At 40.5% G+C, this 26,496-nt stretch overlaps 1 protein-coding gene across 1 annotated transcript; it reads left to right on the forward strand.

Annotated features, from left to right (window-relative positions):
* Positions 1-17,224: 17,224 nt before the first annotated feature.
* Positions 17,225-26,140, forward strand: TBX22 (T-box transcription factor 22). Its single transcript, XM_004280457.3, has 8 exons — positions 17,225-17,563; positions 18,179-18,362; positions 19,209-19,310; positions 20,688-20,862; positions 21,757-21,921; positions 22,293-22,357; positions 22,976-23,061; positions 25,007-26,140. Exons 1-8 carry the CDS (start codon positions 17,386-17,388, stop codon positions 25,618-25,620), a joined length of 1,569 nt encoding a protein of 522 aa, XP_004280505.1. The 5' UTR covers positions 17,225-17,385; the 3' UTR covers positions 25,621-26,140.
* The last annotated feature ends 356 nt before the right edge of the window (positions 26,141-26,496 follow it).

Consider the following 26,496-nt stretch of genomic DNA (forward strand, 5'->3'; position numbering starts at 1 on the left):
ACAAAACCTTTATGCAGACAGCACTAGATATACTTTGTACCAAACGGAAGGGTATCTTTCTCAAAATGGAATTAGGTATCCAGGTAGGCAGCTGGAGCACAGCAGACTACATTACTGTGGGAGGAGGGAGAACTTTGACCATTGAAACTCAGCTAATTTCCCTATGCTAATATAATACTGACAAAATTCAGGACCTCAGTGTTTATAATGGTAATTGAAAAACATTCAAGCAGTCAAGTTTCAGGGAATTCAGTTAATCTACACACTTCAGAGACTAAATCAACTGTGATGAGTTTTTAAAATTGTGTTGTAATAAATGCTCTTTAAAATTTTTTAAATTCCACTGTTAAAAAATATTTGTAAGCCCCAGCTGATGGCCCATAGTCATAGTGCTTTGTTGATCTGGTTACATGAAGATCTGCTTTATAAATATTAGAGAGTAAAGTAAATAGTTATTGCCAATCCAGGTCTATAAAATAGTCATTCACTAAGATGAAAAACAAAACAAAATACTCCAATGTCTGATTATGTAATATGGAAAACCTGCAAAGAAAAAACAAAGGTGAAAGAGCCAAAACTTCAGTCCAGTGTCAAAGTAGAGTAAGAAAACAGTATTTTTGCAGGATTTTCTTTCAAAGAAAAGTGAAAAGCAGTGGAAGTAGCTGACTCTGATAGGAAGAATGATGATCTAGGCAAAATGTTTTATCCTTCTATGTTATCCAAATTCTTAAAAATGATTGTGTCTGTACATTGTGTTAAAATTGATAAAGCTTTTGAAATTACCCTTATGTATTCTAAACTTCTTTTGAGAACTCCAAATGAAAACCAAATGCCAATATTTAGTATCAAGTAATTAAGGTATGCTTTTAATGTTGAAAGTAATACAATTCAATTCTTTTGACTTTTACTAATGATATATGACTGCAAAAACTTGTATAAAATACTCTTTTATTGTATGTCCACTTGAAACATGGTCTTCCTGCTTCTTAAAATGTACTTTCTAGTTCTCTCCCTCTCAGCCATTTAAAAGAAAAATGGCTAAGGGCTGAATATTACTTACCACAGGAGGCAAGCAAACTCCTATCTATTTACAACTAGTAACCAGACTAATCCCTTGTCACCACATTGATCATTCTTCCTGTTATCTTGAATGTGATAAATGACCAGTTAAGCATTGGTAAAACTGTAGTTAAATCTGTAGCAATCCAAGAGGGTGAGCAAGTGGAGGAAACAAAAGCCATAGGAGTGGTGTTGGAAGAAAGGAGCATTTTTTAAAAACCTGTACTTGAATGTTTATAGCAGATTTATTTTTAATCACCAACAACAGGAAACAACTGGATGTTCAATAGGTGAGTGATTAAATAAATTGTGTACATTCATACCATGGGTGTACCACAATAAAAGGAACAATCTATTGATATACACAACAACTTGGAGGAATCTCCAAAAAATTATGCTAAATTAAAGAAGCCAATCCCAAATGCTTACATGTTGCATTTTCATTTATGGATGTGGGGGGGAGCTGGAGGCTTTAAGGTATAGTTATAAAAAGGCAGCATGAGGAATCTTTGTGGTAATTGAACTGTCCTATATATTGACTGTGGTGGTGACCACACCAACCTCCACATATAATAAATTGCATAGAACTAAATACATGTATATGGGCACACATACAAATAAATATGTGTAAAACTGGTGAAAGCTGAACAAAATCAGTGGATCATATCAATGTCAAAATCCTGGTTGTGATAATGTATTATAGTTTTACAAGATGTTACCATTGGGGGAAACATAGGATCCCTCTGGATTATTTCTTCCAAATGCATGTGAATCTACACAATGAGATATCATCTCACACCAGTTAGAATGTCCATCATCAAAAAATCTAGAAACAATAAATGCTGGAGAGGGTGTGGAGAAAAGGGAACACTCTTGCACTGCTGGTGGGAATGTGAATTGGTACAGCCACTATGGAGAACAGTATGGAGGTTCCTTAAAAAACTACAAATAGAACTACCGTATGACCCAGCAATCCCACTACTGGGCATATCCCCTGAGAAAACCATAATTCAAAAACAGTCATGTACCAAAATGTTCATTGCAGCTCTATTTACAATAGCCCGGAGATGGAAACAACCTAAGTGTCCATCATCAGATGAATGGATAAAGAAGATGTGGCACATATATGCAATGGAATATTACTCAGCCATAAAAAGAAAAGAAATTGAGCTATTTGTAATGAGGTGGATAGACTTAGAGTCTGTCATACAGAGTGAAGTAAGTCAGAAAGAGAAAGACAAATACCGTATGCTAACACATATATATGGAATTTAAGAAAAAAAATGTCATGAAGAACCTAGGGGTAAGACAGGAATAAAGACACAGACCTACTAGAGAATGGACTTGAGGATATGGGGAGGGGGAATGGTGAGCTGTGACAAAGCGAGAGAGAGGCATGGACATATATACACTACCAAAGGTAAGGTAGATAGCTAGTGGGAAGCCGCCGCATAGCACAGGGAGATCAGCTTGGTGCTTTGTGACCGCCTGGAGGGGTGGGATAGGGAGGGTGGGAGGGAGGGAGACGCAAGAGGGAAAAGATATGGGAACATATGTATATGTATAACTGATTCACTTTGTTATAAAGCAGAAACTAACACACCATTTTAAAGCAATTATACTCCAGTAAAGATGTAAGAACAAAATCTATGGGAAAGGAAAGCAGAGTGCATGATTCAGGTTTTTTAAATTATACTATTCTGTGTTAGCTTTCATTTCTAATCAAAGTGTGGAGATATCAAAAATTAAACTATTTCACTTTTATTTTAAACCAGGGTGGGATTGAACTATAGATAATAGTTATAAAACAATACAAACTTGAATTTAAAAAATATTAATTTGAAATTGTCTCATCTCTTCAAACTATTGGTTGTTGGTCAATGATAACTGTTCTTGTTGCTTTTTTTGTTAATGAGTGTTCAGTAAAATTTAGCTAGGTGACAAGCATGTATTATTATTATCTTGTTCTTATAAGGACCTTATGAGACTAATTACTCTTTCCATATTATATAAATGAGGAACTTGAGGCTATGAAAGGCTGAAGAATTTGTTCAAAGTTATCAGGTAATTAAATGTTAGATTTATGATTCCAACGTTGGTCTGTGTGATCCAACTCAGGTACCTTAAGTACAGTCATCCCTCAGTATATAAAGATTTGTTCCAGGAGCCAGGGGATAACGAAATCCCCAGATATTCAACCCCTTTATATAAAATGACATAGTATTTGTGCATAACATATGCACACCCTCCTGTACACTCTAAATTATCTCTATATTACTCTATTGTTAAATTATTAAAATACCTAATACCATGTAAATGCTATGTAAATAGTTGCCAATGCATGGCAAATTCAAGTTTCACTGTTTGGAACATTCTGGATTTTTTTTGAATATTTTCTATCCATGGTTGATTGAATCTACTGATGCAGAGCCCACAGATACAGAGGGCTGACTATACTATGCTTTAATGTCAATGCTATATTTTATCCATTGGAAAACTTTCTAAGGAAAACCACAGTTCTTTTCTATAGGTATAAAACTATAGTGATGCCGGGGAGGGGGAAGCCTTGTTAGCATCTTGTCAGATGCTCACAAGTTTTGTGATCTACCTTATAAATAATTATACAAATATGGAGTGGGTTAATGACAGTAAATTTTGAATTGGGAAACGTGTTAGGATCAAATTAGTAACTCTGACACTGTATAAAACCATAGCTTTAAGATAATCAGATGAAAACATAATGAATAACAATATCAGTTACCAAATTAAGTACAGGTGATTTGCCAAACAACTATTACATGAAAGCTAGACATCATTTTTTCTTATTGCAGTTAGTAGAATCACAGAAAAATTCAATCTCCCCCCAGCTGAGTTTTGTTATGCTGTAGTATTTACCCTTGAGTTTTTGAAAACTTAATGCATAATTGAATTATTGTTTATATTCACAAGTTTGAAAATGAGATGTTTCCTTTAAAGGCATATAGATCAGTTTCAAATAATTTTAATTCAGTTTGGATTTTATTTCTTTTGCTTACTGACCAGAGTGTATTACATAGCATAAAATGAATTTATTATGACTCAGTAAAATTACAAAATGCAATAATGATCTGAGCCAATCTATAACAGATATACTTTACTCCACTTCAACAGAAAATGTTGTCCAACATATCATATAAATCTACATCCACTTCAAAAATATTTCTGATTATATTATCCCAATTGTCCTTTTCTGTTGTTCTTTTCATTTTTCACCATAGAAAATTAAAATGATTTGGTTGATCTTTGTCCAAGTTCTGAAATGTATTGTAATAAAAAAATAAAACATTATTTGACATGCTTTAAAATTGTCATGCAATTAGAGATAAAAGTGTCTCAGCTGGGTTCTATCAGTATCAATAAAAAGAGAAAAAATAATTCATGAATGAAATATAGAAGACCATGTAGTAATTCTTAATATTAAATTTGTAATTACATGCCACTATAATGACAGCTACATTTGCTATATACCTCTGGGGAAGGGGAAATTTCACTAATTTAGAAAGTATATCTAGAGAATGACATTGGAATTATATAATGGAAACATTCTTCACTCATTTTATTTTCACACTGGACACAATTACAAAAGTAAAACCAAGTAGGTAATAACAATGAAACTAAATTAAAAACTCACCAAATAACAGAAAACTAAGAATTAGGGAAAGATCAGAAACCAAGAAAGTGTACAACAATATTAATTAGCAACACACACTTGATATTACCATCAAGTACCTTCTACTACCTAAGAAAGTCCTTTATACTTATATCAGAGATCACTAAATGTACTAAAATAAGACCTTCGAAGTATGGTTAGATTTTGTATATGTAAGTCTTTTTTCCATTTTAAAGTTTTCTAAATTTTGGAATCCCTACAATCCCTCCATTGGTTGCAGTAAATATTTCTTCAATCAAGTAACAAGGTCTACCTTTCTTTTCTTTTGTTAAGATCATTTTGTGGCAGTTGTCATTGTGACCAGCATCTCTTCAATTAGATCTGCTGTTCAATCTGCTTCAGTTGTTAGGATGACCCTAAGCAAGAGATCAGTCATTTTTCAGTTTGTGATTTTAATCAAATAAACTTGGCTTTCAAATATTGAAAATAAAATTTTTCATTGAAAATTTGAATCCAGGGTATGTGTATTAAGATTTTACAAAGGATAAAGCCTAAATTTTACTAAAGCATAGATATTTTAACTCTCACAATAGATTATTTTTAGGTATTGAGAAATGAAAGTGTTGAAAAGAAATTGGAATATTTAAGTTTTTAAAGACTTTTTTTTGGAAGCATTACATACTTCATGCACCACAAAATCTTATATTTTAGAATGATTTTTTTCAACATCACATCATCTCAACAACTGGTTTCATTCAGAGTGCTGAATGGAAAAGTATATTGTCTTTCCCCAAAATGGTGGTTAAGATTTACTATAGTGAAAAAAAAGTCTCATAATCATTTCCAGTTTCAAAGGAGTTTTAGAAAATGTTGAAAGATCCTTTTAAAATAATGATGTTTCAAAGGCCAAAATATATATGCAAATGCAATAAAACAAAAATTGCAACCTAAATTTCAAAGTTATTTCGTTGGGCCTCTTAAGTGCTTATGTACTAATTGCACCTAAAATTGGTCACTTGTATTTAGTAGATGTAGTGTCTAATCTGAACAGTTAAGTAATTGTGCTAAGTAAAAGAGAGAATGTCTGAAAAGCTAGCCTGTAATTTTCCATTAATCATGTCCAATGTCAACCTCTTCTGAGAATGGTCAAAATAAACAGCCTCAAGTTCCCAATTTAAAAATTGGCATTTTGATACGTTCTAGCTGGAGGAACTGGGTGAAACGTTCTTGGTTTCTCACAAAGTCAAATTCTTGATAAATCAATGACCCCACGGACTGTGATCATTTAAAGGTTATTCTGGTCCAGGAAGATTGTGGGAAGCTGAATCATAGGTAGGGTGATGTCACTGCGTAATACAGACTGAGAGAAGCACGACAGAAAGTGACGATTATGCTTTGACTTCCTAAAGTAATTGATTGTGAGGAGGATTGTTTGCTCCAGACAGAGCTTTTCTATTATAGGAAAGAGATTTTGGAGGCCCTGATGTGTGGTAGCAGCCTTTCCCCCAAACTTCGGAGCACTTTGGGGCGCACAGGGCAGTCATAAACTTGGCTGGAAGAAAGCTAGTCTCCTGGCAGAGCTCTGCAAATTGCCAGGACAGGCGGGTTTGCTCTGGAGGCCAGCACCAGGGGGTGGAGGCCGGAAAAGCAAGCTAACAGAATGGTGCCAGCACTCCTTGAAAGGCTGGCAGCTGAGATTTACCCCAAGGCTTTACAAAGCCCCTCCTACTGTGAATCCCTTCAGGGCATCTGGACTGGGAGAGGGCCATGTAAAGGTGGCAGAAGGTTTAGAAATTCCTTACTTTCCGTCCTTGAACAGTGCTCTTGGAAGCTCATTGAAGAGCTGGAGATTGGCAGTTGGCTCTACCACTAATGTAATTTTCCTAGGCCTCCACTTTTTCATCTGGATAATAGGGAAATGAAATTACCTACCTCATTTCTTATTGTTGCTGTGAGGATTAAGATTATATAAAGCAATAAAAAGTAGCAAGCTTCTCAGAAAATGGCAGTGGTTATTGTTAGAGGCTCCACACCTGGGCGCAATGTCTGGCCAGAACTCTGCCAAGATCGCCTGAACTGTGGAAAGCCAAGCCCTTGTTCTCTTCTATTCCCCAAGTATGGTTTGTTAGGAGCCACTGGGAGTTGAATGCACCTGCTGAAGTCATGGGGAAAAATATATGTTTCTTTGGAATGTCCAAAATTTTCCCCAGTTGAAGATCACTGCAATATCTATGCAGGCAGCGCACACCTAGAGCTTCCGTCTGGTCTGTCCTAGGCATGCTGAGGCAGGTTTCTGGCAAACACTTGCCCTCTGGCTACCTGTGTGACTCTGCAGGTTATCAAGCCAGATGCCCCAGAATCCCTTACCCCAAAGGCTAAAAGTGAAGTATCAACTGACTGTACTGAGCTCTTGCTCAACACCCAGCACTATGGAACTCACAGCGGAGAGTGGAGGGATGGAATAGGACTCAGGTCTCTTGAGTTGCCTGGGTGGGATAGTTGACAAGATAGCCACAAGTCTCTTCTGCTCCAGCCAGTGGCGACCCTGCCACAGCGGGATCTTGTCTGCACTTGCACTCAGCTCCCTCCCCGCACAGACAAAAAAGAGGGCAGCTGGCCTGGGTTCCAGGAAGACAGTTTGCGTTGTCGGTCCTAGCCCTGCTGGTGCTCACCAGCACGGAAAACTTTATCTCATTCATAAATAATTGCCTGCCATGTTCATTACTGCAGAAGAAAAATAGTTACAAATTCCTTTGTTTTGCTTGGGAAGTGATCAGCTTTGGTTGGTAATTGCCTGCCTGATCAAGAGCCATTTCCTTCATAGTTAACCAAACATTAACTCAGTCGGGCTCGTTTTAAATATCACCGAAAAGTGAATAGCCCCAATTAGGACAGGAAACACATTTTCCGACATGAAACCAGGACCAGAAACAGATTTGTCTGTGTTTCAAAATGCAGAAACAGGTTTGTCCGTGTTTCAAAATTCTTCTTTAGGGGATGTGAAATGACCCCGTTGGAAAATCCTGTTCTGAGTTCTCTTCAAAAATGGCTGGAACCTGTTCCTTACATTGATTTTTAGGGCTTAAAACTTGAAATAAAATGAAAGGAAAGTCATGAACGAAAAATAAAATCCCTCTTTTCACTTTCCTTGAGAGAAGGAGAAAATATTCGCTGGAAGAATTACTTTAGAATAACAATTTTTTAGACAATTATAACTTGCACAGGAAATCGTCAAGAAAAACTAGATTTATGCGTGGTTGACTGTGATTTGGAAACATCAGGAACTCAGGAACATATTGCACCCCCATAATTTAGTGTCAAATTTTGGTAAACAACATGTAGCACTCCTTGGCATCTGGTTTCCCACGTAAGATCCGCGCACACTTTACCTGTTTTAGGGGTTTCATTACGGAGGCCCCTGGTTCTTCCAGGTAACAGAGGATGACGCAGCGGGTAGCCAAATGCCTGATTCCTGGGTTTTCCCTCATTCCTTGGAAGGTTTAGCGCTCCGCGCAGCAGAAAAAAATGCTCGGGCGTTCATCCAATTAAACCGCACTGATTCGAAATCTGTCTTCTTGGGAAACACTTCACTCCAGGATAAAACAAGCATTTATTTTCTTGTCCCCGTAGGTCGCTTGGTGCTAGTAAAGTCTTCCGGCTTAGGGTCTTAGCCCTTTTCAATTCCCTCTGAGCTGCCCTAGAGAAATAAATCAAGTTAAAATCAAACATTCTGTTCTGCCTCAGGAAAATCATTCGGCCAACTCATTTCTGGGAGTCCCTAGAGATTTATATATATATATATATATATATATATATATATATATAAAATATATTATATATTATATATATGTATACTGACTCCTTTGGGAAGTGTAGGGCATTTTTTTTTTTTTTTTTTGCAGTACGCGGGCCTCTCACTGTTGCGGCCTCTCCCGTTGCGGAGCACAGGCTCCGGATGCGCAGGCTCAGCGGCCATGGCCCACTGGCCCAGCTGCTCCGCGGCACGTGGGATCCTCCCGGACCGGGGCATGAACCCGCGTCCACCTGCATCGGCAGGCGGACTCTCAACCACTGCGCCACCAGGGAAGCCCAAGTGTAGGGCTTTGATATGTGCGTGTGAGGTCGACCCGAGGAGGGACCATGGCTCCTGAGAGTTTCTGAGCTGTCCAAGGCACCTATCATCGGGTGTCTGTGTGAAATCGCTGAGACTGAATAGGTCCCTTAGTGGACCACCGGGAAACAGAGCCGACTGCGCGAGCTGGGCGCCGCAGGCAGAGCTGCTGAGCTGCTGTTGATTGGGTTTGAAAAGGGTTTTCCAGCTCCTGGGGGCGGAGATGAACCGATTCAATTTGTATGGTCAATCTGCTTGTGGTTTGGAGGTATTTTTCCCAAGAAGTGTTTGCCTGCAGCTCAGATCAGAGCACAGCTGGGCAAGCTGCCTAGGGAGGGTGAGGAAAGAGGCCGGGAGCCCGAAACCTTGCTGCCCTGAAGGCTGAGATCACAGACTGTCATTGAGGCTGGCCTTGAGTCAAAGCAGGTCTTTTGCATGGAAGAAGGTGCAGGACCAGTCCAACACAGGAAGTGGAAGTGCAGCTGTGGCCAATGGGGGCCAGAACATCGTGTTCTCTTGTACTCTGGCTCCAAGCCACTCTCCTCTGGACTGTGGAGACAGCTGGTACTGGCATCTACGGAGTGAATGAGCCCAGCCTGAGACAGCTTTCAGACCAGAGGAAAGCCTGGCCTCTTGACACAGAGACCAACAACTTGTTGCCTCCTAGGTAAAAGCCCCTGCCTTACTGGTCAGGCTGTGGGTTTTCTTTGGGCGCCTCAGAGGAAAGGATGCATCTCAGCATCTGCCCTTCCTGTTAACTATCACTAGGCAAGTACATAAAGTTTGGGAGGTCCAGCAAAGTCATAATTGTTCATTTCATTTTCTTCAACTGGGGGCTATGTAACAAGAATCCTGAAACCTTTACTTCTCAGGGGACCTGAAGTGGAATGTTAATCTTCTTAAAATGAATAAAGGTAAGACTTGGCCTGTCTTTTGAGGGTATACAATGACACCCAAATGACCCAGTAATAGTCCTTCTCCTGGGCAGGGTCGCTGTGGGAAGGCCTCCAGACCAAGGAGACTTCATGTAGGGCAGATTAGAGAGCAAGGGAGCAAAAGGAAGAGGCTTGCATGCCTTGCTGGAAGGTGAGACTGTGGTCTGTGATGAGGGCACATCTGAGAGAAGTATACTGAGTGGTAAGTGTCTAGCACTAAGAGGTGGCAGGAGGGCTCCGAGCTGTGATACTTTCTCCCCAGGCTCTTCCCCAAGGAGCTCCAGATCACTGAGCCAGCTGACTTTTTGAGTTCATCTTGCACTCACTTGACTTTAATCCCTCACCCTCTGGAGGAGGCCTGAGACCCCAAAATGTGTGGCATTGACCACCCCCAGGGGAGAGGGGAAGGAGCATCAGTGTGTGCCAAAAGACACTTTCTTTTATTCTTTCCTGCTTTTTCTCACCAGAGCTTTAGTTGAGAGACTGTGTCGTAAACATACACACACACACACACACACACACACACACACACACACAGCTCACATACCTGCTTTCAAGCTAGAGAAGGTGACTACAGAAGGCATCTGAGTAAAAAGGATGTTAAGGAGGTTGCTGTAAGGTGTTACGGTTGCTTCTGTACAACACCCTCCTACTTATGGAGGCATTCTGGGGTTATTGATAGGGGAAGAATATAAGGGACAAATACAGAAAGGGAGAGGGGAAAAGATGAATAAACAGAAGAAGGAGAGCAAAAAAGAGGAAGAGAAAAAGAGTTATAATGACAGAAACTGATTCGCAGAGACAGAAACATACACAAAGAAAAATTCAAGTGGCACGAAAAAGAGACACAGAGAGACACAAGGAAACTGAGACCCATTGAGTCTTCTATCAGTAGATGCCTCCATAACAGTTTGACCTAGGCTGGCTTATTGTTTCAGGAGAAATTGATAAAATGCACTGAGATCTCTTTCAAACCAAGATGCTCAACTCAAGCCAGCTCTGGTGCCTTGGGGAGCCCAGACATTCTATCACGGCAACAGTTTATCAAGACATCATCTAGAGGATAAGTGAATGGAGAATCGGTGTTGGATAAACTCACTGTCATCTAAGAAAAACATTCAAAACTGACTTTTAAATTTTTTCAATGGCAAAATGAAATGAGGGGGAATGGAGGGTGGAACATCTGTAAAAAAAAAAGAAATCACTCTTGAAAATACTTCATATCACTCTCTACATATATGTCTCCAGACATTCTCACTTGAAAATACAAACACACACAAAAACACATACATATAAAAATGCTTATTATGAAAATTTTCTTCCAGCCTTAAAAGCTTATTAAAACATTAAGAGACATTCTAGCTAGTCCTTAGCCAAAGAAAAGAGAAGAGGATATATGTGTGTGTCAGTGAAAATGACTGCAGAGTTTTAAGCTTGCCAAAATGGAAAGTAATGACTAGGTTTCTTTTTAAGCTAGAGTTTAAAAGATTCATCTCCTTGTAATAAAATAAATCAGACAAGGACCATAATCTGAGAATGGAAATCAATTGTGAAGTGATACCAAGTGCTTTGGTATTTGTTAAAATGCTAGTACACTGAACCTCCTAATCCAACTATTTTCCAAAGAGTTACTAGCATCATTGCCTTGAAAAAGTTCAATAATCACTTTTCATGAGAAATATGCACACACACAATTTAAACGACTCTGGATTCATCATAATAAAACACAAAAAAATGTGTATTACAACTTTCTATCAACATTTTTGGTGCTGTCAGGTGAGTCAAGTTTTAGGCTGGGGGTACAAATTCTGAAGTTTGAGAAGTGGCAATTATTTAACTGGCTTCACTGAGATGATTTAGTCAGTCCCCTAACTGAGCAGTGACCAGAGTGAGTTGCATCCAGGGTGTACATCCTGGTCCTGTGGACCCAGTTTATTAAAGGCTGGCATTTATTTGTCAATAGACGTAACCATTGACTTTGCCTTTCCTTCACACTCTCTTTCTCCCCCAGTATTAAAACGTGATGGATTCAGAAAGTGAGATCCTTGTTGTTTTCAGTGGTTCCTGTTTTGTATCTTTCCTTATGTATCTGTATTGCTTTATTATTAAGGCCTGCCATTTTACTGCTTGGAAGTATTGATCAGGGTGTCCTAACTCTAGAAATATTTATTTCATGCAGAAGCAGCTTTTGTCTAGTAATATTAACATAGGAACCCTGGGAAGGAAGATAGTGGGTGAAAGTAGCATAGATTGGCTTTAAGCATAGGCAGGGTAGGTGTTTGCCTACCTTTTGTGTTTTGATGGATTTAGGGAAAATCTTTCAGCCTAATACCAAATATTTCTCACTATCAAACAGTACTTCTGTAGATGTTAGATATTGATTTTTAAAATTGTGTCATATAGTAGATAGTCTGAAATGCTAGAACAGATATTGCAACAAATATCTTTTGCTTTATTTTTACAGAAAACTGGTGTTTAAAAAACTACCAGGCAGGGGCTTCCCTGGTGGTGCAGTGGTTGAGAGTCTGCCTGCTGATACAGGGGACACAGGTTCGTACCCCCATCTGGGAAGATCCCACATGCCGCGGAGTGGCTGGGCCTGTGAGCCATGGCCGCTGAGCCTGTGCTCCGCAACAGGAGAGGCCACAACAGTGAGAGGCCCGCATACCGCAAAAATAAATAAATAAATAAATAAATAAATAAATAAATAAATAAACTACCAGGCAAAGCCTTGCCTTGATACACAAGGCAATTTCCTGCTTTTTAGCATTAAATTGAGCCAGGGTTCAAACGCAAGAAAATGTTCACATTGAGACACTACTGCAAGTGATACATTGTAATTAACACTCAAAATTTAAGAAAAAACTCTTAACTTTTCTGTTTCTGAGCTGTGTCTTTTAACTAGGAACATACAATGGATAAAAAAAAATATATATATATATATCCTTTGAGTAAGAAAGGATAGTCAAATGCATTAATATCCTCCCCTCTACTTTAATGGCTGCAGAATGAAACAAATACCCATGGAGATGTGTCCAAGATCACACACGGACCTGGCTGTTTTCCAGCTCAAGTGCCCTGTATACTGGCCTTGCCGTGAGCTTCACTCTGCCCCTCTAGGGTAGGGGTGGTGTCTTTCCCAGCCCTGCAGGGTGAGCAGGTTATTGAACCAAACCCTTCAGCAGCATTCAGATTGTATTTAACCCTTTGTCATACTATCTGAGATCATCAGATGCTTAAGGTTGTACCTGATTCCTAAAGATCTCCTTTCCATGGACCAGCTGGATGTCAATCCCAGCTGCGTTTAACTGGACATGCAATGCCTACTCTGGCAAATACCATATCACTGTAGAGTAGGGCCACATCTGGGCTTATTATTTATTTTTATTTCATTCATCTTCTCTGCCCAAAGTTAGTCAAGAAAAAAATTGTCCTCATATTTCTGTGGGCAAAGCTCCTAGATCCAACATTTTTTAAAAACCCACCAGCCATAAGTTATAAATTGAGTAGAAAAAAATGGGAAAAATAGTTGCATGCCTTTAATATAAAATTCAGTGAGAATGAGGAGCATAATGAACCCAAAAGCGCTGTTATAATCATTATCATAGGAAGACCTTCATCATTTGATAGCAGATATCTGATGAACACATGACATGATTAAATTCAAAGGAATAAATTTTCCTTCAGCTAACTTTTTTGCAAGAATAAGCATTTAACTTCCCAATTGTCACCATGAGAACGCAATGAACACATATAAGAATTTGTTTCCCTGTTCTTTCTTCCTCCACTCTACCTAAGAACATGGATTACAAAGTTTGGCATGCATAACTGAATTGCTAGATGCATTGAAGTACTGAAATCTTGAAAGATTATATTGAAGTAAGCTTATTAGAAGTTGAAGGATTCAGTGTGGGAATTACTTTTAATATTAATTAGACCAGTTTTCTTAATTTTCTGGAGTGAGAACACAGCTATATGTTAGAGGCCTGTAATTAATATATTTTATCTACTACTATAAGAAGAACGTACACTTACACTGCATTGGTAAAATAGCAAAAATGTCTTTCCAAGGATCAAGTTGATAAAATCAGATCAGAATATGTATTCTAACAGATGTATTTCCCATAGATTTTTGAAACTCAAATCCAATATTTTTGTTTAATTCATTAGCTTAATTTATTAAAATGGTTCTCAAATTTAAGGAAGGTGATTACTTTAAAGACTTCTGAACTTTTGAATCTGCTTTAGGATTTAAACAAAAGTTGAGTGTGCCAGTGTTAGCATAAACTTCTGTTTCTAGTGTCTGGCCACAAAGGATTTATAATTGTATAGTTAACTTAAAGATTAACACATTCTCGAAATTAACCTCCATCATCTTTTTAATGTTGAAAACAGCTGTGCTTACTATGTTCCAGGCATTATGCTAAGTGGTTTGTGTATATTATTTCACTAACCCTCAGATATATACACTTACAGAAACATACCCTGTGATGAAGGTATTAAAAGTAAAAACAAAAGTTTAGAGGAAAGAGACTGAATGTTAAAAAAAGAAGAAGACTTGTGTAAGGTCTCAGAAAGTAGCAAAGTCAGAATTTGAATCAGGTCAGTCTGAATCCAAAGTCTGTCCTCCTATGTGCTATACTGCTTGAGCCTTATTCATTTTTGTCAGTTATCATAGTGCTAGTAATTTGCATAGAAAGCCAAATTTTCTTCCAGGTTTTATGAGTCTGGGATAGTGCGTAGCATGCAATTTCCCAATTCACAGAACCAGTAGTATTGAAGAAGGAGGAGGAAGAAAGAATAACTAGAAAAAAAAGTTGATTTTCCAAATTTTTATCAAGATGATGTATTTGTCAGGATTCTTTTGCTTGCAAGTGATGAAAACCCAGCTGAAACTCATTTAAGCAAAGATGATTTATTTATGTAAGCAACTTAGCTAGTTCAGGCAAAGTGGAATTCGGGTACTCAAATTATGTTGTGAGGAAACTGCCTCTCTGCATTTCTTGACGTTGGTAAGCTTTTTCCCAAGAAATGGCAAAAATGATCATAAGCAAATTATTTCAGATTCACATTCTACAAGCTTGGAAGTATGCCAAAATATCTTAACCATGGAGAATGAGGATCAAGGGAGAGTAGGAAGAATAACAATTCGAGGAAATGATCTTTATCATGAAGTTGCTTGTACTTTTGCCAAAGTGTGGCACTAGGTATCAACCAGTCTCAAAACATTTTATTTATATTTAATATAGGTATATATTTGAAATATTTATATATTTCATTTAATGTGTTTCATTCTTTCTTTTGTAAATTAAAAGTGACAGTTGGAATCCCTTCATATGAGTTTGACATCATCCCTTTGATTAGTAAGTACTGCAGAACACAGGGGATTTTTTTCCTCCAGTCAGATTTAGTTTCTTTTACACATACGTTTTTCTTCAAGTAACCCATATTTCCTATATAGAAAACTAGAGAGGCCATGAATCTTTGCCCTTGACCTGCCATAAATATCTGAGAAACGTAATGCTTTCAGATACATTAGCTTAAATCTGAACGTCTACTTTGTTGCACATACAGTTCATTAGAAGCAATATTTTCAGGGCCAACCTTGTTTTGTGCATGTGTTAATTCACATACCTATTTATAGTGGTTAATAAAATATTAGAATTTTTATTAGAGAATTAAAAATTGCTTTCTATCTGCTTAAAGCAAGTTCAGATTTCATATTCAATAAGAGCTTTTATAAACCATATATCCCTTAAAGCACATCTATATCCTCTGTATCTCCATAGATTTTGAATATATTTAATTTGTATTAACCACAAATTTATTTTTCTTTCAAGAGATAAATTCCCTTCATGTTCCTAGTTATAACATTTTTTGGTAATTCAAAATCAACATTTTACTGTAAGGATTTTCCAATTGTCAATAAAAACACTTTATTTTCTTTCTAATGTGGGCATCTGTGCATCCCAGAGCCTCTCTCTCTGCATGTTCCATGTGGGCTGAAGAATATCTTATAAAGGTTTATGGGTGTTTCTGGCTGAAATAAAGAGAATGTTCAAAAGAGTCTTTTAGCTGTGGAAAATGAACTTCTATCATAAATGTACATCCCTCATGCCCCCAGTACCTGACAGCCCAGTGCTTTGGCAGCTGAACAGATCACAAAGCTGGTTCTGAGGCTTGCAATAACTTTACTCTCAGATAAAAGTTAACAGGAATTAACTACAGCTTAGTTCAGTACACATGAGAGAGCTGAGCTCTCTGAAAAGGTGAAAATGTCAATAATTCAGATGCAGTTTGCAAGAGAGCCCAGGGGTGCCTGATTTCTTATTGCTGATGAAAAGCGCATGACCCAATCCTAAGCACACAGGCAGGCATCTCACATCTGCATGCATAAACATGCTCCTTGGAAGTGGTAGGCAAGTCTCTTCTTGACACAAAGGTGTCTTTATCCATTTTAAGGAAAAGTAAAACTTAGCCCAGGGAGATATTTCAGGATATATTGGAATCAATTATTTGAGCACAACATTGTGAGGTGTCACATCCTTGGGAGCACAATTCTGATTGGTGCTCTGCTGATGGCCCTGGAGTTCTTGGGCTGTATTTGCTGATTAAGTCATGCGAGTAAGAAGAGGCTGTGTGGGGGAATATTGGGCTCCAGTAGAGGCAGGGATTGAAGGTCCAGGTTTGCTCTTGATCATTGAAAGTGGTTATCTGGGAGCCTCCTGCCTGCACTGGCTCTTACTTCCCCGCCTGGATAGGGAGGTCAGAGTAGTACAGGGTCCACTTAGTCTTAGACCCAGACTGTAGAACAAACAGGCCCAGAAAGTTTGTGCTGCTCTTTGTTTCCCCAGTGTACTCACTTAAGAGCAAAAGACCCCTATACATCTCTCTGGATTTGGTTAAATAATATTTTCACTTTTGTTGGAAAAGTGGCCCCCTCACCGTGGGCAATTACTTCGCATGTCTTTTAGTTTCACAATTTAATGCAAAACAGTAAGTTTGTGTATCCCTCCTCCCCACTAGACTATCCTGAGCCCCTTTCCAGTCAACCTCCAACCCCTTTCTATCCTCCCACTCCCACCGCCCCCTCCCCGTCAGTCTCTGAAGTGTCACGGTGTTTTTTTATGCTTCCAACAGTTTCCAAAACAAACAGTGAAGGCTATGACCAGCCGGGTATTCACTCAGTCCGATGCAACAGTATCTCCCAATCCGAGCGACTTGAGCCGCCATTAGGGGCAGGTCCGCTCCCTAAAAGGGCCACGCTTGCCAGTCTCTGAGCTCTGCCAGGTCCGGGAATCTGGGACTTGAGGACTGATGTTCCGCACATGTCCACTGGGAGGGAGAAGAGCGAAAAGGGAAAGGGGACTAGACTCCAGAGGACTCTGGCTCCAGTTTAATCTCCTTTCATTCTGTCTGTTCAAAGAAAATCTATACGTATATATAAAAATTATACACACACATTTTTCCCCCTGAATATAGATTCAGAAATTGTTTTCTGAGTTTTCAGGTTTTTCTGATTTTCCCGCTTTCCCTCCTTTGCCTGTCCTCTGCGCCCTCCCACCCTCTCCCTCCCTAACCCAGCTCAGGTTGAAACTTTGCAGAGTACGTTCTCTTCACCCTCTCCAGGGATGGCTCTGAGCTCTCGGGCGCACGCCTTCTCGGTGGAAGCCTTGGTGGGCAGACCCAGCAAAAGAAAACTGCGAGACACAAGAGAGGAGGCGCAACTTGAGCTGCTTGAGAAAGAGAGTGGAGAGGCGGAGGAGGAGAGAAGGAGCAGCGCCGCAGGAAGGAAGAGCGAGCAGCCTGGTGAGTACCCCTACCGCGGCCCAAACCCCAGCGCCGGCTACCATGGCTTGCTGGATCGGAAGGTCTCAGACTAGCGCCGCGTCGCTGCAGGAGGGCGGCTAGCCCTATCAAAGGATGTCTTGGCCCAGCGATGGCCGCGTACGGGGCGGCGGGGATACCTCAGCCATCTGGCTGTAGGGGGAAGTTTCAGAGCCTCCACCTTAAGCCCATAGTGTTGTGGTTCATTTGCGGTGAAGGGGAGGGTCCCCACAGATTTATGAAGCGAGACTCTCCAAACTCCCGGAAGCCCTGAGAGCCAGAGGGTGAATGTTTCTCGGGGTAGAAAACAGGGCATGGACCCAGATCCCGAGGGGATTCAGCATCAGGGACGAAAAGTCTCCGAGAGAGATGAGGATGGGCAAATTTGAAGAAGGGTCATGCATTTCACAGGGCGCTACCTGGGCCCCTTTCTCTCCATCAGGGGGCCAGAGTGGGTGTTGTGGGGAATTTGGAGATCCGACGCCAAGGTTCCCGGGGAAGAGACAAGGCCGGTCTGTTCTGAGACAGGCGTCAGCGAGAAGGGGGCGCGGGAACTGCGAAGCTCTCTCAAACTCTCAGCGTCTCTGTGTCCAGCAGAAAAGCGACCCAAGACAGAGCCCTTAGCAACTACCTTCTCAGGCTGTAGAGGCGGCAGCGGCGGCTGCAACAGCTTCGGAAGTCTGGAAGAAAAAGATTCTATCCAAGTGGAGCTTCAAGGATCCGAGCTGTGGAAGAGATTTCATGACATTGGAACTGAGATGATCATTACCAAGGCGGGCAGGTTCGGCTTTGCCCAAGCTGTTCAAGGGCCGCACACAGTAGGCACTTAATGTTCTGCTCTCATAAGATGGGTGCCTCCAGTTTTATGCTTTGGTACCCTTCTCCCCATAATCCCACCCCAGACAGGTATTGGAAGCCAGTGCCTCTCAATCGACCAGACTAGGCCTTGCCTGGCCCATGTTAGTGGCTCGGCCTTTCTTTCCTGTACACCCTGATTCCAAGAACTCATTCTTGCAGCTCCTGCCTGTGTAGTATATGACAAAAATTAGATCTCCCAAGGCAGGTGCCAGATGCCACCCCCACATCTTAAGCTATGGCCAGGCCTTTCTGTTAAAGCCTCACAGTTATCAGTGGACAATATCCCATCTAGCAGGCTCTCAGCCCACTGTCCTGAGCCCAGGTCAATTTGAGGTGGGGCTTTCCCTCTTCCACCTTTTCCTGTGCGGCATTTTCTTCACATCAGCGGGGTAATTTTTCTGTGTGTGAATCTTCCTAATTTCAGTCTTTCCCAAATCTGCCTCACAGAAAGTACCGTTGAAAACTCAGGGGAGAGGCACAGCTGTTTCTTTCCTACTTTTTCTTCTATAGCTTTTTATTATGGTGGTGATAGGAAGTGGGGTGGACAAAGCCTTGTGGTAAGGATATTCTGATCCACTCAAAAATCCTGAGTTTGTTCAATCAAACATGTAACCAACAATCTTTCCTCATGTAGCAAATCTCATTCACTGAACCTGTCTAGAATAAGAAGAGTATAGTTTATTCCTTTACTTTTCATTTGTCCCCAACCCCCCCTGGCGCCAAATGTTTCTAATAGCGCCCAGGTCAGTCGCTATTTTCTCTCCCACAGGAGGATGTTCCCCTCTGTTCGGGTCAAGATAAAAGGACTGGACCCAGGGAAACAGTACTATGTGGCCATCGATGTGGTGCCGGTGGATTCCAAACGCTATAGGTAACCAGGCCCAAAGGAGGGTACCACAGGCTGGGAATGGGGATTCATATCTATGGAACCTGAGAGTGCTGTTTTGAAAACTCTATCATGGTAGGGATAATTGCTCTCCTGTGGGCTTTGAGAGTTGAATTTTCTCCCTCAAACTGGAGTTCAGGGAGTTCAGACTGAGAGAAAAGCAGGCTTGTTTTTCTTTCCTCTCACTCCTGGATCACAGGTTCCAGCTGGTGCTTCAGTGCACCCCAAACCTCTTGCCTACCCACTGCTCTAGCCTTGGCTCTGCAAACTGCAGAGGGTTTTGGCTCAGGCATCTGGGAGGGAAGCTGTTTAAAGGAATTTGGGGAGAAATACCTGGGCTTCTGGGGCCCTACCGGGCTCTGGGATGTGCTAATTTAGCAGCAGGGTCCTTGAGCGATGCCCTGATTTGCCATCCAAAGCTAGTCTAGCAGTTATCTTGCCTAAGTCTATTTTTCTTCCTTCCTTAGCCTCTCCCCTGAAGTGGAGGCCAGGTCCCAGAGAATACAAGTAACCTTTCTCTTGATGTAAGCTCTCTACTTAAAGCAGGCTAAAAGTGGCCGAACTGATCTAAAGCCAAGAGGCCCTTCTTTGCTGGCAGCCCAGAAGCTCGGGTCGGCCAGCGCTTTAGCTCAGGGGTATGGGGGTTGGGCGGCATCTGCCCGCACTCGGCTTGTGAGCGTTAGACCGAAGTGGGTGCCTAGCCTTTCTAGGAAACAGCCGGCAACGCACCCAATTCTGTGAGTGAGGGGCAAAAAGAAGGCTGGGCTCAAGAGCCTGCTGGGGCCGTAGCCCAGAAATAGCAGAACAAGCTGCTTATCACGTTTCAGCTGGCTTGGGAATTCGGCGCATAATTTAGCGGTTGAGATTGAAGACAATGCGAAAATCAGCCCCGAGGCCGCAGCGGGCAGAGTTCCTTGAGGGTATTCTCATGTAAAGCATTGTGGACAAAGGGGCTTCCAAGACTACTGGTCTGGTGGCGGTGGGCTGCACAGACACTTTCCCTCACACTTCTGCTTCTTCCCTGACGCTTGTAGGACAGGAGGATTTTTCGGGTGTCTCTGCTCAGTAAAACGGGTTAGATGAATTTTTGTTGCGGTTTCTGTGAGGAAATGCAAACCAGACTCTGAAATCCCATGACATTATACTTGCCCTGGCACTTCACTACATTTTAATGACGTATATGCTTATTTACAGTTTGCTTTCTATCCCTGGACGATCTTTAGAAATGAAGTTGTATCTTTTACTAGTTGCCTTTGAGATTAGCAGGCAAACCTTGGCCGAAGCCTTTAGGACGGGATCGCGGTAGTCCCTGCTCCTGGCTTTGGCCCGCTGCGCCTAAAGCCACACTCCGCGCATTTTCAGGTATGTGTATCACAGCTCGCAGTGGATGGTAGCCGGGAATACAGACCACTCATGCATCACTCCCAGGTTCTATGTTCACCCGGACTCGCCTTGTTCGGGAGAGACATGGATGCGTCAGATCATCAGCTTCGATCGCGTGAAACTCACCAACAACGAGATGGACGACAAAGGCCATGTAAGTGTGTGCGATCCTTTGTTCCGAGGAGAGGAGGGGGATGCCAAGGTGTCAGCCGGAAGGTCACCCTGGAGAAGCCAAGGAGGTGTCTTCCAGATGTGCTAGTTGTAGTCTTTAGGAACTGTCCAAGTTCTAGGCCTGTGGCCAAAGTAGCTCTTGTGACTTTTATTTGGCATCTGAGAGTGCTGGGCGTTGGGGATGGTGAGTGAAAGGAGTTTGAGGACCAAAGGAGACTTGTTTAAGCCAGGATGCCTGGTCTGAGACAGTGAAAGGGAATGCTTCCCTGAGCTCTCTGGCACTTCAGCCTCCCTGGCAATCACTGTGGGCTCTGATTGCCTTCCCATGATGGGCACCTTCTGTGTGACATGGTATGGTGAAAATCTTCTCCACAACCCGCCCCGATGGAAGGCCTTTTCAAGTCACCTAGATCTTGAACCTTCTTCCCAGGTGCACCTCACCTCTGCCCTGCTTGGCCTGGCCCTGTGCCAGCCACAAAAGGAAGAAGGATGCTCCTGGGCTTAGGAGGTGGGGGATGTCAAATGCTTTCCCATCAGTTACCTAAGCCCAGAGAACTTATGGCAGGCAGTTAGATCCCAATAACACTTGGGAATATCACATGGTCACCCACATTTGGAAGCAGGAAAGGACCCCAACTGGAAATGGAATCACTGCTTTCTGGTGTGCTGTGGTGCCCCATTCCTGAAACCCCTTATGCCTGAAGGCCTCTGTCCAGGGCCAAATGGCAAAGAAAAGTCCTTGTGTGTGGCTAGCCTAGGCTTTCTGGTTTAGCTTCACTTTTGTGTGGGAAGGTTGGGGGTGCTGATGAGAGGGGGGCAGTGTGGGGGAGGGGAAGCCAATTACTAGGCAGCATTTGACCACTGATTTCTCCTCCAGATCATTCTGCAGTCCATGCACAAGTACAAGCCCCGTGTGCATGTGATGAAGCAGGACAGCAGGGTCGACATGTCCCGGATTCAGTCCCTGCCTGCTGAAGGGGTTAAAACATTCTCCTTTAAAGAAACTGAGTTCACCACAGTGACAGCTTACCAAAACCAGCAGGTAAAGCCAACTAAGTCCCAGGCAAGCAGGGATGGCTCCAGAGAAACTTTAGGGAAAGAGTGAAGCTGTACTATATGGATTGAATTTTCCACAATTAAAAAGAAATTCATAGCATTATTGCATTGTCATCAAGGCAAGATTGATTATGAATTGTGTGGATCTTGTGTTAGAAAGGATAGAAAGGAGAGTAGAACAAAGAGTGTCAGGAGATAAAACATTTCAAATTTGACTTAGCATTATGCTTACATTTATTTAACATGCCATATTACATGTTGAAAACTTGTGTGGTTGTTGTAACCATTAAAAGAAACAGTGACAGTGTTTTTACTGAGGGTACTGACTTTATCTTTCTTTCTCTTTTGAATCCATAGATCACCAAACTGAAAATAGACAGGAATCCTTTTGCTAAAGGATTTAGAGATCCCGGAAGAAACAGGTAAATGATATAACAGTCACATCTAATATTTATATAGCCCTCTTCACAGGTATAACAGCTAAGGAAACTGTGGTTCAGAGACTGAGTCCCTAAATTTTGTAACTAATAAATAGGTAGTAAGAAAGAAACCTGGACGTTTTGTCTTCAAAATCTTGCCTCCTCCCACTCCCTCCCCAACCCACTTTTTTTTTTTTTTTTTTTTTTTTTTTTTTTGCTGTACGTGGGCCTCTCACTGTTGTGGCCTCCCCCGTTGCGGAGCACAGGCTCCGGACGCGCAGGCTCAGCGGCCATGGCTCACGGGCCCAGCCACTCCGCGGCATGTGGGATCTTCCCGGACTGGGGCACGAACCCGCGTCCCCTGTATCGGCAGGCGGACTCTCAACCACTGCGCCACCAGGGAAGCCCCAACCCACTTTTAAGATATTGCTTATTCTAGATTCTTAGGTTTTTATTCATGGAATAATCACGGGGAATTTTATTCAGAAGTCTATCTATAAAAGGAAAACATTTCAGATATTCACCCCTAAAAACTATAACAAAATAACTCAAAAGCTTACACAAATTATTATTTTCAGGAATTGCATTCTGGACTTGCTAAAGTTTGAATCTCTTTTTCAGAGGTGTATTGGATGGGGTTTTAGAGAGCTACCCATGGAGGCCTTCTCTCACTTTGGATTTTAAAACTTTTGGTGCAGACACACCAAGTAAGAAAAGTTTTATTAATTTTTATTTGTAAATGTTAATGAAATAACAACAGCCAGAACCTCTGTACAAATACTACACAAGTGGATAAGTATATGCCAGAAAATGTGTGTTTAAAATCAAGTGGGTGTATATTTATCCTGATGAGGAGGTAAGAAGCAAAAAGGGAGGGTAACTGGCAAGAAAGAAAAGAGCATAAACGTGGTAATGGTGGATTTACTGCCTTGTGTCTTCTTGAGTTATCATACATCCTGAGAGCTATAGAAATCACTTGGATTCTTCAGCATCTCACTATCTCATATTCCTTAGGATCTGCCTGTGGTGCACTAGTGGTCTTATTTGCAAGCATGTTAGATATTGAAATAAATATTTTATGAGAAACTTTCAGCACATGATAAAAATGACTCCCATTCAATTTCATCATCACTTGACTCTAATTTTCCTTTTGTTGTGACTAGGGAAAATAAATGTTGAAAACAATACTAAGCCATGGCAATTAGTTTAATTGTCGTAAGCATTTAAAATATTTGCAAGGTATTTGTTCTCAAGTAGTACATTACATGACTAAATAATAATTTGACAATGCCTGCTTTCTGGTGGAAGAATGCATACCTTCATTTACTCTGATATTTAAGGATAAATAGAAGATCTTTATTCGTGAGCAATATGGAATCATTTTACCCATTTGTCTTAACTCCATTAAAGTTGTTTGTCTTTAAACATTAATTGAAGGTTACCATCACATTACAGTTAGCTTGAATTTTACATGATACCATAACAGCTAATTGAAATGTGAAGAGATCAAGTCTAATCATTTAGTGAAATATTTCACTCAATTGACTGTATTAATTTGGTTTAGAGAGTTGCATAGAAAAATTTGAACACTTATTTGGTAGTATCACTTTAATAGAATCTAGGCAGCATGCTTTTAAAATATCCAAGTCAACACATGGTGCACTAATTTAAAAATAATGCTAACCTTGATCATTAATTGATAATTTAAAATACACAATTTTCTTAATTATTTAAAATGTCCAGAATGCTCTCAAATTGCAAAGAAAAGGGGTACCAGTTTTTTTAATAACTTTTGGATGTTTAATTATAGAATATATTTGCCACGCTCTTGATAAAGGATTAGCCTATGTCTGTATACAAAAATAGTTAAGAAAAACAGTAGCCCCTAAAAAAAACCCCACAAAATTTGATCAAGTTCAGTCAATAACCAATTTTTTTTAAATTTAAATATTTACAAATATAAGGTGTAAAGTCTAGATTTTCCTGGACCTTATATCTATCCCTAATTTTAGTAGATGCTAGGCAACCATAAAAGATCACCTGGCAACATTGATATGAACACTTTCATTTTTATCTTGGTATTTTTAACCTGCAAGACTGTCTTTTACTCTTGATATAGTACACTATGGAAATTTCCCCATCTATGATTTTCATATAAGAAAAAAACTAATATATTTAAATGTTATTTTAATTTATAAGATTACTTTCATATGCACTGATTTTTAATCAGACTGAAGTTTTCTATAAAATCTCAAAAAAACTGTTCAATTTAATCAAGTGCTTATTTTAGTAATTTTTTATGGTTAAAAAACAGCTTTTACTTGTAAGATATAATTGGCTCTGGATCATATTTAATTGGGCTTCTTTTTTAATTCACTGAATAAATGTTGTTCAAGTGCCTAGTATAGTTCTAAAGCATAGTGAATGCTCAATGCATGATACATAATAATAATGCCAAAAGTAATAGTGGTTGTGGTAGAGATACCATATTCAAGTTTGGTCAGAGGAATGTTCTTTTCCAAAGGACTTAAAATGACTGTGAACTTGCAAGGAAAGCTAATCTAAGAATGAAGCAGGGATAGTTATGGACATGATTACTGATTCAGTAGGAACATTTAGTTCATTGTTCATTGACTGCATTGTCATTCACAGGTGGAAGCAATGGCTCATCTCCAGCGACCTCTAGTGGAGGGGCTCCCTCTCCTTTGAACTCTTTGCTTTCTCCACCTTGCTCCCCTCCAACATTTCACATACCTACAAGCTCCCTTGGAATGCCCTGTCCAGAGGTGTACCTACACAATATCAACCTGCCCCTTTGCTACAAGATTTGCCCAACTAATTTTTGGCGACAGCAGCCTCTTGTCTTGCCTGCTCCTGAAAGGCTAGCAAGCAGCAACAGTTCTCAGTCTTTAGCCCCAGTCATGATGGAAGTTCCCATTTTATCTTCCTTGGGGGCCACCAATTCAAAATACAGTTCATCTGAAGACTGCAATGGACAGTGTCAACAAGCATCTAATTCTTCCAGTCAAATGTTGTATGGATTACAGGCACCTGGAAATATTTTATCACCCAACCCCATTGCCCAGGAAGCAATTGGTTGCTCATTCCATCCTTCCTATGGCTTTTATAGGTACAACTTCTCCATGCCATCTAGACTGGTAAATGCTACCAACCATCTCAAAGTGAATGAAAACAGTCAAGTTTCTTTAATAGAAGGCAAATGCAATCATGCTCGTTGGTATCCAAAAATTAACCATTGCCTTTAATGGAATAGTCAAGTTTCTAAAACAATTACATGTAAGCATATATTTTCTTTATTTGTAGCCAAAAAGGGTCAAGAGCTAATGGGCTTAAAAAGCTTCATTATCAGAGGGTATTCCTCTATTCTGCATTTAAAGTGCCTTATGATATGTTCTTAAGAAGGCTGATTACAGTAGCCTTAGGCCTCAAAATAAGATACTCAGTAAACATTGTTTGATGAGGTAGGCTACCAGTGAAAAGTGACTTCAGGTGATGAAATCTCTAATTATAGTGAAGCCTGTTTACCACATCAACTGCCTCTTGCATATTGACAATGACCAAAGGAAGGTGGATTTAATTCCTGTGAAGGTAGTGAAACAATTACAGTTTTTATCTATGAATATTGGCTTCATTGTAATTATCTATCTAGTAACTGTAGAAAAATTTCATTGTTCATTTGCATTATACTTTTATACTCTGCTGTTGAAGGAACTACTAATCTCAATTTTAAGGTACAAATAAAGACATAAACATTCTAATATTAATATTTGCAGCCTAAGGACCATTTAATCCTGAAGGAACACAAAGATTAAATGAAAAGCAAAGTATTCTAAATAAATTTGATCTTTTATTCTCTTTTATTTTTTGGGTAATTCTCAGGTGATGCTTGTTTACTTAGTCCTTAACAAACCCGGTATTTTTTGTTTGTTTGTTTGTGATAGCGGGCCTCTCACTTTTGTGGCCTCTACCGTTGCAGAGCACAGGCTCTGGACGCGCAGGCTCAGTGGCCATGGCTCACGGGCCCAGCCGCTCCGCGGCATGTGGGATCCTCCCGGACCGGGGCACAAACCCATGTACCCTGCATCGGCAGGCAGACTCTCAACCACTGCGCCACCAGGGAA

This window comes from Orcinus orca, chromosome X (genome assembly GCF_937001465.1).
Source record: "Orcinus orca chromosome X, mOrcOrc1.1, whole genome shotgun sequence".
Taxonomy (NCBI): Eukaryota; Metazoa; Chordata; class Mammalia; order Artiodactyla; family Delphinidae; genus Orcinus; species Orcinus orca.